At 45.8% G+C, this 13,449-nt stretch overlaps 1 protein-coding gene across 2 annotated transcripts in view; it reads right to left on the minus strand.

Moving 5' to 3' along the window:
• LOC311506349 (RNA binding protein fox-1 homolog 3-like) overlaps positions 1-13,449 on the minus strand; it is a gene marked incomplete at both ends in the record, with an annotated part of 71,687 nt that overhangs the window by 22,419 nt on the left and 35,819 nt on the right. The window contains one exon of one of the 2 annotated variants that reach the window (XM_084570269.1): positions 6,359-6,610. In XM_084570269.1, the coding sequence (XP_084426395.1) occupies positions 6,359-6,610 (252 nt within the window). Of the gene's footprint in view, positions 1-6,354; positions 6,611-13,449 lie in introns of both variants that reach the window. The other variant, XM_084570268.1, reaches the window with a different exon arrangement.

A 13,449-nucleotide genomic window follows, 5' to 3' on the forward strand; every position in this document is an offset into this window, starting at 1 on the left:
ATGGACAAACCCACATTGGTCAAACAACACAGTCAATCTCTTTTATACACTGTTGTTACAAAAATCTATTTTGTTATCTGGCATAACTGGTTGCTTGTGAGTGTTTTAAAAAACAGATTTTACACAAATTGTTCACGTCTGTTTAAGCCACTACTTGATTAAATGAATAGTTGGCAATTGTTTTCTCCCAGAGGTTATTATTACAAAAAATATATATATTTTAAAATATAAGCATGAAGTAGAGCTCGGAGTCATTTACCTTACCTTAGTTTAAATATTAAAAGCAGAGAGAAACACCTAGCCTGGCGCTGCCTTAAGGTTCAAAATAATGTGCCCATGAACATATCACTATTTAAAGGACCACCATGTAAAACCTAGTGCCATCTAGTGGCGTGGTTGCAGATTACAACCACAATTAGCCCTCCCTTTCCAAGTTAGTTGGAGATTCTACGATAACCACTTCACATGTATCTCCTTAAGATGTATCAGATTTAACTGTACACTGGATATAAAAACTGTTTTCCAGTGCGCTGGATGCAGTGAATTCCTGCAGTGTTGTTATAGTGATGTCTCCAGGGATATTATATATGCGCACCAAAAGCTACAATTTTAACATGTATTATTGTATACAGATTGAAAAAAAAAACCAACTAAGACACACGCTTTATATTGTAGGCCTTAATATACTTGAAGTATGGAGAGAGCCTGTCATGGTTGAAAGAGATCAGTGCTCACTGTTGGTGGGTGACAGGAAATGAACCATCCACTGGATTTCCTAAGAGGTTTTTCCAAATCTGTGTAATAGCATTGCACAGCTTCCACATCTAAATCTGAGACAGCAAAGTAATTACACTCATGACCACAAGAGGTCACTCATCAGGAAAATATAAAGTTTGATCGGGGGCTTTGGAACGGAGAACAAGTGCTGTGGTGTTTCTGATAGGGGCCGTTTCCATTTCACAACAGCAAGCAAATGAATTAAACGACAGAAAATGAGCCCTGATTTAGTGCCGCCGACTCCGGAAGGGGACGACATAAAGAAACGGGGAGAATGGGAAATGAGAGAGTGGAAGTGGCAGATATTGAGCACAGAAGCTGTTTGAATGTGATATGTAAACTGTAAGGTCTCCTGGGAAGTGCTCTTTGAGCATGGCAAACACACACACACACAGACACAATCATGCAGTGATATAGACGTGAAAAGAGAGTAGGTTGTTGCCAGAGTACAAGCGGTTCAAATGACACGCACGCTCACACACTGATAACCCTCATCCTGCTCCGAGGCTGTCAGATGGCTGCAGGCCTCTCTTAGTGATACATTTCCCACCATTTAGGAAATGGGGTAGGGATTTATTCATTATAATTCATCATCACAGTATTATCATTATCATCATGATCGTAATGATGATCGCCTTTATTATTCTCATTATCATAATCACAATCTCCACTGTAATGGCCGTCATTTATTTGGTTTTTATGGCCCATTCCGAGACGGTGACATACATTGTTAACAGTGACAGTTGTTTGATTCAAGGTCCCACTCTGTCTCCCCTGGAGCCATCCAGGTAGGTTGGTGGCAGCTTCCTAAGTCGCGCCAGGTCCTGACGGCGTCCGGACCGGAGGTTAACAAGTGCTAAAGGACACGGGAGCTGGAATGCAGCGAGCTGGCCGGCCAACCAGACGGCTAGTAAGGAGTGGATTTGTGACAGAGAGAGACGGGCGGAGGGGTCTTAACTCTGCTGTGTCCTCGCGCGCTGGAGGTTAATAGCCTGAGTAGCCATGTTGGGCCCTGGGGGTGACACATTGCAGACAGATGCTGGGACCGTGGAGGGTGACAAGGTACCAGGGCCCCGCGGGTCAATCTGTTTCATCGGTCACACATGACACTATCGACCTTTAGCGTATGTTGCCAGACTACTGAGCACCGCTGTCCTCCAGCTCTGTCTGTCTGGCTTTTTATCACGGCAGGCGCAGTCGCGTGTTTGCAGACATCCAGATTAACTTTCACTCGGCGCTCAGACAGGCCAGCAGCACGCTGACATCAGGGGCAAATACACATACGGAGAACACAAATACCGAATTGCTGACTCTGAAGCACCCCAGACTGCATCCTACTAACTCAATAACTCTGAGTGTCACCGAGATCCGGGATGCCTGCCTCTGCGCAATGCTCCCGAGGCTCCAACCTGCCTGCCTGGTTGTGAAATGGTGGTGTAGCAGTGGAAAATAATTACCTCCGTATTACCATAGGAGGCCACCTTCAGTGGCACTTTACTGTCCCGACAGCTGCTGTCATGGGGAGGAGGAGGTGGGATGCAAAACACGCCATCACCGCCAAAGCCAGCAAACCTAAGAGTGAGAGAGCTGTCAACTCCAGCAACTCTCCAGCTTCCTGTTCAGTCATTTCTCTAAAAGACTCCCTTGCTGTTATTTGCAAATCGCCTGCAAAGTGCTCTGCTCAGCACTTTCCCCCTCCTCACAGAGTGGCATTACAAGAGCATAATTGAAACTATCTGATTGGAATGCTGCCAAGCAGGTAGATTACATCCGATTAAATAGGAGTTGGGGTGGGGGTTCTGAGTCTTCGCTCACAAGAATTATAATGCCTAAGCTTTAATTCATTATTTTCCTCTTCCAGCCCTCCGCTGTTTGTTTTCTTTTTCTAAAGAAGCTGCAAAAATAACCTCTCCATCACCTGAGAGAGATCGCCCCCCCCCCCCCTTCCACCCTCCTCTCCCTGATTCATATAAAGCAGACATAGCCAGAGGAGTTATTTTGAGCATTCCATTAATTGTTTGCGTGGACAGTGTTACGGGATAGGCAGTTGGACCAGTAAAACTTACATGGGCTTGAAACTCTCCTCTCTGAATGATCAATACCAGACTTGGCTAACTATTAGAAAGTACGTGGTTCTTTGAGTTAAACAGTCAAAGGTACAAGGCTGGATACACAAAAACTAAAGAGAAGGCTGCTGCAACTATTGGACGAACTGAGCAACTATGCTGCAATGTTTTGGATGCAAGTGCAACTCTGAATGATGAACCCATTGAAGGCCATATTAATATATAAGTATGATGCTACTCTAGTTTTATTTTGTGGTCAACAAATCCCATCAAAGCACCACTCAAACAACTAATCCTAACAAGTATTGAATCCAAAGCCGATGTATCTTCTCCATCATTGTCAACACTGTAGCACTGACTATGTGTTACTGCGCAGCTGAAAATAGTCCCTAACAAGTGCATTACTTTCTCCTGATTGCTGATGTCACGTATTTGTGAGTTTGGTATTTTCATATTTCCATGGGTTTCAGCCATTTGTTGACACGAGTAAAGTCTTTACCGTTTAAACGATCGAGGTGAGTTTTTAACGTCAAGGATCACTGTGGATATCTTTGAAATGGGAATTTATAGTCGGTGGGGGGAAAATCAGCGACCCCTCCCACTCACAGATAACACAGTCATCCCCTTTTAATGGTGGCCTACATGCTGCCATCAGCAGCGTCTCTGAAAGCTACACCCTGGTGGTGTCTCGATCCTTTAAACACAGCTCACGAGAGATGAGAGAGTGTGCGCGCGTGTATGTACGGGTGTTTGCATGTGTTGGCCCATGTTTGCCGCATGCCCTTGTGTGTTCGTGTGTGCGCGACTGTTATCACAGTCCCCCAGAATACCCTTTGGAAAGTCTTCATGCCGCTGACACGGGCTGTGAAAAATCTGGAATTGAGTGCTGCCCTAACGCCACTGCCTTAATTTGTTATCTGAAAAGAGAATGATTACTCATGAAATTCAACCAAACCTCAGACTATTTGAACTGAGCCAGATAACGAGCTCAGTTTTTTATTTTTTTTTTTCTGTAGCAGAGCTCCCTGGCAGCCCTCTGCTACCCTCATCTCTAAGGATTTGGAGAAAAGTTGGAGGCTGCCTCTCTTCCTCAAGTCGCTTGCTTTCAAGTCATCTTGTTTGAACATGGCACAGAGCGAGGTCCCAGAGGTCTGGCTCTGGACAACGCCACCTTCCCAGTATAGACGGTGGACTGGTAGGCACAGACAGACAAAGGGAAGAGAAGTGAAGAGAGTGCCAGCGCCTCATTAAAACATACACACTCTTCGTTCTCTGCAGGGAATTCACACAGTATCCATACGTTTCACTGAATTTTCACTCTCTTGACTCTTTTTAAGTCTTTAAGTCGAGAAGATGTGCAGAGTAAAGTGTCGTCGCGGGGTAGGGGAGCTGAGCGCAGCAGAGTCGAGCCAAGAGAGGAGGGTGAGGGGGAGATCCGCAGCGAGTAGCTGATCTGCTCCCTCAATCTGTGTTTCTGCAGGGTGCCCTAATCAAAGGCGCCCGGGCCCGTCTGTGGCACCCAGAGCAAACAGGCTGGGCCTGTCATTAAAGCTGGGGAACACAGCGGTGGGCGACACTACACCAGTGGCCCCCGAGGATTAGACTCTCTGTTTACACCCCACTAATCTCATCCCTCTGTCCTCCCTGAGAAAAGACGGGTGGAAGCGGGGAGAGTGCGGATTGCAGTTCGCGAAGATGGAGGAAAAGTGGGGACCGAGCGAGAGAAGAAGAGCATGAAGGAAAAGCAAGGCGAGCTCTCATCTCTCCATGGCCACCATCTCTGGGCTTTCTTCACAGCGGGGGAACAGATGAAATGAAATCAAATGCGAAATGGAGAGCGAGGGGAGACAGTGAGCGACAGAGACCGGAGGAGTGGTGTACAGTGTGGGAGGAGGAGAGTGAACCTCCTGCCAAGTCTCTCCTCACTTTAAACTCTTTTGTGTGTCAGCCATTGCTGTAAACGCAGCACATAACCACGGAGCAGTTGGAGAGCGTCACACAAATCTTCAAATCAAACATTGCTACATTACAAGGCGATGATAATGCGCTGCGCGATGCTATTGCTCCAATTGTGCCGTATAAGCACTTTTCTGCTGCCAAATATTCATGGCTGTGCTGTAATTGTAAGGCGGGGAAAATGGAGGTATTAAGAGCGTTCTTTATGAGTGACTCTATCCCTCTGAGGAGGCTGTGGCCTCCCCGTGACCTCCCACAGCAGGTGTTCTCATGCTAAAGGAGAAAAGAAGGTCTGAAGGTCTTATTCCTTCATCTCAGCCAGTATTATCCATCTTCCTAGACGCATCTCTAAAGTTTGGAGATAAGTCGTTCTTCCTTTTATCTACATCTGCCTCCTGTGAAGGTAAATCCCAGGTCAAGGCATTTTATGTAAGAGTATCAGTACACAAGAATGAATATAATATATAATTTAGAATTTAACTCACTCACAGGCTGTTGCCAGAGGTGTATTTTCTACTCAGTGCACTATAATGTTGAGTTAAAGAAGGAAAAAACAGCGGCGCTTTCACGTCTCACGTTTAAAGGTAAATCTCTATCTCTCAGGTGTAAACAGTAAATGGTTTTTTGCAGGTGGAAAAGATGACATAAGTCTTTTGCTCCATAAACTGAGACCAAAACGGATAAGAGGTGATGGCGTGACTTCCCCATACCCTGAATCATTCATGTCAAATCTCTTCCGTGCAAATAAATAAATAAAACAGCTTGAGCACGCATGTTTTTTTTTTGTTTTTTTTTTGGAGAAGGTTTGTCATTTTTTTACGGGGCACATGCTCAGTCAAACTCAGCTGCTGCTCATGAATGTGCAGCGCTGCGACTCTCGCTCTGATTGACTCTCACTCTTAACCCTCGCCCTTTATTAGGAAAGGTCGCGTTGGTGACGCACAAAACATCCAGATTACCAACTAAAGAAGACGACGGTGGGCAGGAATAAGAATAACCTGAAAACGAATAGGAGGGTTTGGGACTTAAATGTTCACAACATTGCAACAAAAGTTACGTAACTTTCCAAATTAAACTTATGTAAACATAATGGAGCGACAAAATGCTCATTAGGGAGATAATTAAAAATGTAAATGGATAACATTTATATGTTAAATTATGCATAAAATTATTTACTAAAGTTTCTTGAAATAATCTGTTTATATACCTTGTTGAAAATTGTGTATAATATATAATAGGGTTATTGAAACTACATACTTTCAATATTACATACAAATTTTGGATTTGGAAACGTGTAAATCTTCTCTATTGATGGCTGAATGCAAGAAGACGGTATTAAGGCATCTAGGCTTAAGGGGAGTGGTAGAGAATTACTATTACAAGGTAAAGCTAACTGCAAGTAGAAAGAAACTAGACGCTAAAGGTAGAAGCCAACATGAGGACAACAACAACACAGTTATCAAGTCATACAGTCATGTTAAAAAGATGATAATATGAATATATTTTACTTGTTGACAGCCTGTTGAGAACACTGTTTGCAGATGATGAAGGGCACTGACCGGTGCGGTCGTGGTGGCGGTGATGGCGGGCGTGCTGTTGTCAGTGCCGGCCGGCTCGCTGTGCGTCTGTGTGGGCGTGTAGAGGGTCATGGCGTGCTCGGGAACCCGGCTCTGCCCGGTGTAGTCCTGTGTCGGGAGCGGGTGCGGTGCCGCAAACTCTGCGGGGATGCCATTCTGTGGGGGAGGTGGGTACTGGGCTGGGGTGTACGGCTGGGCCATCGCTTCTGGGGGGTTGGTGGCCTCTTGGTTACCCTGCGAGAAACACACAGCAGGAGGAGAGTTTTAGAACTACGGCTGAAGAGAAAAGTTAAACTACATTGTTTGACTCGTGCAGCCGGCATGAAAGAAGCGCCGGCTCCCTGGTGCGATCGGGAAGGCAACCGGGGAGAGTTGTCCTGCAAACCAACTAAGTCGGGGGAAACAGCCATCATATCACATCTCAGCTCAGATTAGAGAAATCCTTGATCTTGGCTAATGAACACAGTTTATGTTGTAGAGCATGGCTTGCTGTTGGAGGGGCAAGAGTCAGGGGGAATCTCAATTGCACTTGTGGCAAAGCACAAGAGGAAAGATCAATTAATTGATAAAATTTTGATTAGGGCCTTTGATTTCAATGACAGGTCTGTTAAACTAGCAGCTGCTCCCTTTCCGAGCTCCACTTTCATACTTTAAACAGCAACCTGCCTCACTCTGAGCTTTCGCCTCGCTCAGGACACCCGCCTGTGTTTCCTTTGGTTCTTTCTCAGGTTGTAATTTAGCATTTAGAAACAGTACTTGTGTATCTTTTTGAAATACCTTTTTTGAAATCTGACATCCACCCAGTTAAGTAGAACTTTAGCTACATATACCACCAAACTGTAGTCTAATCCAGGAGCGAGTGGAGAAAGCAGGTGGTAAAACAACCAGAAAAACTTGTCAGAGTCTGATTCGTCCGTATGCCTCCAGAACACCCAGTATTTGGTATCTGCTCCACATTTGCTTTTTAGTCTCTGCTCCTGACTTAAGTGATAGATGGCCCTTTGCAATGAAGCAGTTTCACACACCCTTTGTCTCGTGTGGATGCTTGAGATGATGAGCTGCAGAAATAATGGACTTTTCTGCCTGGTGCACATTGTTAAACTGGGTAATGGCTGGACTACAGAAGTGCATGTCTTATTGTTGCGAAGCACTAGGCTCCGTGAATCCAGACTAATGAGCAGAACAGCGAGATCAGTGCTGCCGGAGCGGATATCCATCCCAACATTAAAAACACGGAGGGAAAAGGTGAGACAATAACCGCGAAATCCAATAACACCCCCTGCAAATACCCTCAATCAAATTTAAAGATACAGATCATGCGAGCCCAACGCATAACTCTTTCGATAAGAGAGGAGGAGGAAACGGCAGCCAGAAGTGAGGGTTTATGATTGGAGAAAAAACAATAACAGTAAACACATAGAGAAGTTTCTGTCTCTTCCTTTACAAGGCGGCTGGGGACGGTGAGATAGTAGATAAATGTGTTTTATTCCGGCTATTTTTTTCTTTCTTCGCTGCTGTGGTGTTTGGCCTCCTTCTGCGGATTTCCAAAGCTATCTGGGCAGGAGGAGGCTGTGGTTTTAATGAGAGAGCTGAGCAACACTATGCTGTAAATGTAGTGGAAATAATTCTACTCTGACGTGTTGGCAAACAAACCTCGGCCGAAACTGCGCCCTGCCAATTAAGGAAATGCTCCATTATCTAAATGAAAAAAGCCTTGAGAGAGGGGAAGGATTGACCAGCCTCCTGCAGCCTGACAGGCCTCAGGGCTGCTCCTGCTGGAACAGTGGACCCCTCAACTCCTGCCTGACCTAATCCCCCCTTCTCTTTTCCATTATACTATATTTCTATCTCCTCTGTCTCTCCCTCAATCCCCCGCCCCCATTCCCTTTCATGCTCATCTCTTCCCCCCCTCCTCTCTTCTTATGCAGAAAGTTTTTTAATCTCTACCCCTGTGCTCTACTTTTCCTCTCCCTCCAGTCACGGCATTATATAACACACTTGCATTGCAGGGCATCCTAATTCAAGGAAGCTCTTGATGTTGGCAATTTTCAACTTCTAAGCGCCCATTTTTTAAAAAGGAGAATGGGGTTGGTTGCCTAAAAAAAGATGCACCTCCTGGTATGACAGCTGAAACCACCCGATCCCGTGTCCTCCTTTTAACCAGCCTCGTGCAAAAGCCGTCAACACATCAGCGCTCAGCGGTCCGGCGGAGACGCGGAGCTCAGCGGCCCGGAAACAAGAAGGTGTTGCGTTTGTACATCAAACGCTGCTCGTGTCATTAAAGAGATCAAAGCCGCGGTTATGTCTTTTATTTAGTCATTGTCAAGCCCGTGAACCCGAGCAGTGTTTGCACTGAGGGGTGTGTTTACAAGTCCGCAAAACATCTTCACATAAAGATCGGATCAGCGTAAGCCCTCATCCCCACTGCTAGCTGGGTTACTCTGATTTAGTGAAGGAAACGGTGGCACCTTCGGGTGTCAAATTAACAGCGTCCTCATTAGCTTTTTTAGGAAGATCACTGCAGGATCGTGAGACGGAAAGATTTTGCCTGAATGCACTGGAGCGCCGTCCTTCCATGCACTGCTTTGGTCAATCAAATGCATGCACACTGGTAGTAGTTACAAAACCTGGACTTCCTGGATCATATTCACTAGTGCTTGGGTCTGCCAAACTATTTGGTTATTGATGAAACAAGAAAAATTGTGATCTACGTGCGGAAAAGACAGATCCTCTCAGTTTCTGGACGCCCTAGGCAAAGAGGTACGTGCCAGTTTCGTTAAGAAGTGTCCAAAGAAAACATACTGAACACACCTACTCCAAACAGAAGACAAGAGTAGGCAACAGATGGTAGGGTGTCCCTAGAAGAGGTCGTGGCGTATTGGTGATACACTGTAGGGCTTTTATAGATTTAACTGCGTTTATGGTGGTCATTGCAAAATAAAGGTAGCCATCTGGAGGCCTTTATTTATTTTTTCACGGGCCCCCACACAATTGCCTGGCTAGCCTGTCCCTGAAAATATATTGTTGCGCTTGTCTCTCATTAATAACAATTAGATGCCAATCAGGCGGAGTGGTACAAGACGAAGCCACTAACCAAATTAAGTTCTCTTAAACTGTTTAGGCGTAAACTGCTTCTGCGTTTGAGCTAAAATGACAGAGTGCCTGAGAATGGGAGGTTGATCGACGCAGACAGTCAAAAGGACTGTGAAATAATGGGATCGCGTTCACACAGAACTGCATGAAAAGGATTTTTGTTTTTTGGTGTGTGTTAGAAATGTGATCAAATCATGAGACTTAAAAGACTTTAAAGAAAAGACTGAAGACTTAATCAGCAGGTGGTGTTGACTGCATTCTGAGCTCATTTTTCTGTGGATCCCTCAGAAAATGAAACCCTTAATTCCTAAAGAACTTGACATTTTTGAGTGCTTTATTCAGTCTAGTCGTTCTGTTCAGCACTCTGTAGAGGAGCTTCTGGTTTTTGCTTCTTGTTTGCCACAGTATATCCTTTGCTATTTATCTGACAGCTCCTAAGTTTAGGGAAATCTATGATGTAGTTTACGCTTCCTCGTGCCTCAGTTCTGCATTAGTCATGACACGTTCTACTAAACTTGTTAAACCGTCTTCTGCCTTCGAGTGTATGTGTACTCGGGTCAAAATCTGAATCATTACAAGTCACACAGGCCATTGTATCTGTGTCAGGTCTGTTGCTACTGGAGCTTTAAACAAGTGCAAAGGACTGAGACCGAGCCAAGTGACACACAAACAGGATAACAGCCTGGAGCTTGGTGTCGGAGAAAGAAAACTACTAATGTTGTAGCACCATGTCGCTGCTGTTTCAAAGGGCAGCAAGGCAAAAGCAAGGAGGCGGAGAGTACAGGCCTCATTAGGGGAACACAAAGTAACTCTGGCTCTCGTATGATCTTCGCCTTCCTCTGATGTATGTGACAAACGAGTTATTCAACTGGAAATGAACTGGGAGAAGAAAAAAGGCCCATGCAAATCAGAGGAGTTGTGCTTGTCCCAGTGCAACCACACGCCCCTCCTCGCTGGGGCGAGCTGGACGCGGCAAACATCCACTGTGCCTAATGAAAAGTCCTCCAAGACAAACCAGTCAGGTACACAGCACATTTCATTCCACCGAAAGAGATTGCTGTTCATTATGGCTGCGAACGAGCGCTACGACTCGTCGTAATATTGGGATCCTGGTGAGTGTTTCTCTACCTGCAGGTCTGTTTATGAGAAAAGAGCAGGTCCCTTTGCGACACTTTAATGCCCTCTTACATGGCCTGCAGCCATGAGCTGCCTAAACCTCATCTCCACGGGCACGGCGACAAAGAATAAAGGCAACCAGAGAGAGCAGCCTTTATCGATCTCCCGTCCTTCCCATTCCTCTTTCCCTCTTTCCCTCCATCTCTCCTTTCACCCCTTCTACTCCTATTACTGAAGAGCACAATAAAAAACACTATCTCTAATCTTAAGCACTCTCGTTGTGTAAAATTGGATTGGAAACCCTTACTTAAGGAGATCACTTCTGGAGTGGAGTTTTTGTTTTTACAGTCAGCATCAGGAGCCAAAGAGGTCAGGAAGGCCTTGTGGCGATGCCCAATGCTGAGGCTGCCAGTCTCTGAGAAACTCCCAGTGTACAGTACTCAGACACAGACTGTCTGTTAACCCCAGTGTAGACGGTCAAGGCTATATTCCATCTCAGCAGGTACAACGCCTTGGCCGCTCGCCAGCAAACCGTGATCCTCTTTAGTAGTGCTGGGAGGGACGGTGTTGAGAGGCCAAGAGGAGATGGGCTGTGCAAATACAAGAGCTGTTAGGAGGAACTCATAACAGCAGAGTGCTGCACTGACTCATACGTGCGATGGAGGGTCAAAGAGCAACGCAAAGGCAAAATACGGCTGGCGACTAATTGCGTTGCGTCGAATCCGGAGGGAAATCACTCAAATGGGAGCGGGCTGCTCAATCTCAGCGATAGGAGTCATGATGGAGTGGGCAGCTTTATGGCTTCAGCTCAGTCACAGGCAGCTTGGATCATTTTTCAGCCGAGGCCGTTCCACTTTACACGGTTCCCACTGTACGACACTAACAGTCTAAGGAGGCAGGAAGTGTTCCTCCAGACTATACATTAAGCAATGCAGATAGATTCATGAACAGCTCTGCGGTGTCTTTGCATAAACCAAACAGCGTGAATACTTAACAAACAGCACCGCTATCTCATTCCTCCATGGTAGACGTACACAAGCGACTTGCTTTGTCAGATCAGAGATGACATAACATTTTTTTTAAAGTGAACCTTAAGCTTTTCAGTGCCTGAAAACGGTTCTGGTCTCATCCATAGTCTCATGCGTGAACATTCCTCTGTAGAACAACGCTCATTTGGTTTTAATGACCGGCTGACGGTGACAGTAGCAAACTTGTGACAAATCCCGCAGGCCCTCACAAACCCGAACAGAGTTTACGGCGAAGAGTGTAATGCGACTCGGCACAGGCTAACGTGCGGCAATCAGTTGATGCAACACAAACGAAACACTGAGTGGTTGTCAGCCAGCTGCATGAAAGCCTCTTGTTGTACCCAACTCGGCGGCTGATGCTCGGTTAATTGTAGCCCCGCACGCAGACAGTCAGGCGTAGAGACGGCCCGAGATGATTTCCACAGGCAACTGGCATTCATTTTGTCTTGAAGGCGCATAAATAAAGGCTGTCTAGTCGGGTCCATTTTAATTAGGCGAGCCACATGATCATACTCCGAGTCTCTCTGTTAACACTCACCAGAGGCTGCAGCATGTGTTAATTACAACCACATGCCACACAGCGAGTCCAAGGTGAGAAACTAAGAAGAGGTAAACAACAACAACAAAATACAAAACACCTTCAGCAGAGTTCCTCATGATGAGGCACATATTTGGTGCATTGGCTATTCCCCTCCCCCAAGTCAACCAATTACAGCGTGCGAGCGAGGGAAAGAGCGGGGAGATGTGGAGAAGCAGCCCAATTTAATGCAGATTCACAACACACTCCCACCAGCGCCCCAAATCCCGGTCTTCCTCTCCACTACAGCCGGTTTATGATTTCAAATAGACTGGGGAGTGGGTTATTGTTTTGTCTCACATTTCCTCCCTCGCAAACTCCCATCTTTCCATTTTTCCATCTCATTTGTGGAAAAATCAATTCAGGAAAATAAACACTCGGTGTCTTCGCCCTGCGTCCGACTCAATTTAGATGTGGCGCATGTTCCTGCCGCTCTTTTCCGAGGGGCTTAATCGCTTTCACGTGTCACATATGTTTCATCCCCTCTAACGTGATTTTTCCTCGTTATTGGGAGCACTTATTTGCTCCACGGCCTCGGATGAAGGTATTAGAAAGAGAGTTCATTTTCCTCAATCCCTTGCTGATTTCTTCATTACATTGCAGCGGAGGCGCCGCACGCGGAGCCTTGTACCGAGATGGGACCGCTCTTAGCGGCGCGACTGCTAGTGTTACTATACCTCAGAGACGCTGGAGCGCCACTTAATAAACAGAGTAGACGGAGGATCACTTTGAACTCCTGTGACATGTAATGAACCTGTCTGTCTCAGGCACGGTGCTGTCTGGGCTCAGGCGCTGCATGGTAAAAAATGCAGATAAATAAATAAACAAAAGCGCAACCAAATAAGCCTGCAGGCCCTGTGAAAAAGCCATCAGTTACACATGATTAGACTCGGAGCATTTCACCAACACCGTAAGATGAGATAATTGTCTGTTTCGGTGCCATTGTCTCTTTTGTTGCATAACAGATATTTACATCTGGGACTAATTACTCCACACTGGGTGTCAGAATTTGGATTAACTTGTGGGATGCATCCGGTTTGGTGTTCAGACTAATTTACTAGAGAGAACAAGCGCTGTGCTCCTTTGACCTTATCAAAAACACACCCAAGAACTTTTGAGACTTCTCTGATTCACGTTCTTCTGGAGTTGTCAGAACAAAGTGATATTGACGCATACCCTATTAAAAATCCTCCCAAACTGAACGACTTCTTTGAGATTGCTATTGATCACTAAGATAAAGACCCGAATAAAATGAAAAC

Source organism: Chelon labrosus (assembly GCF_963514085.1).
Source record: "Chelon labrosus genome assembly, chromosome: 21".
NCBI lineage: Eukaryota > Metazoa > Chordata > Actinopteri > Mugiliformes > Mugilidae > Chelon > Chelon labrosus.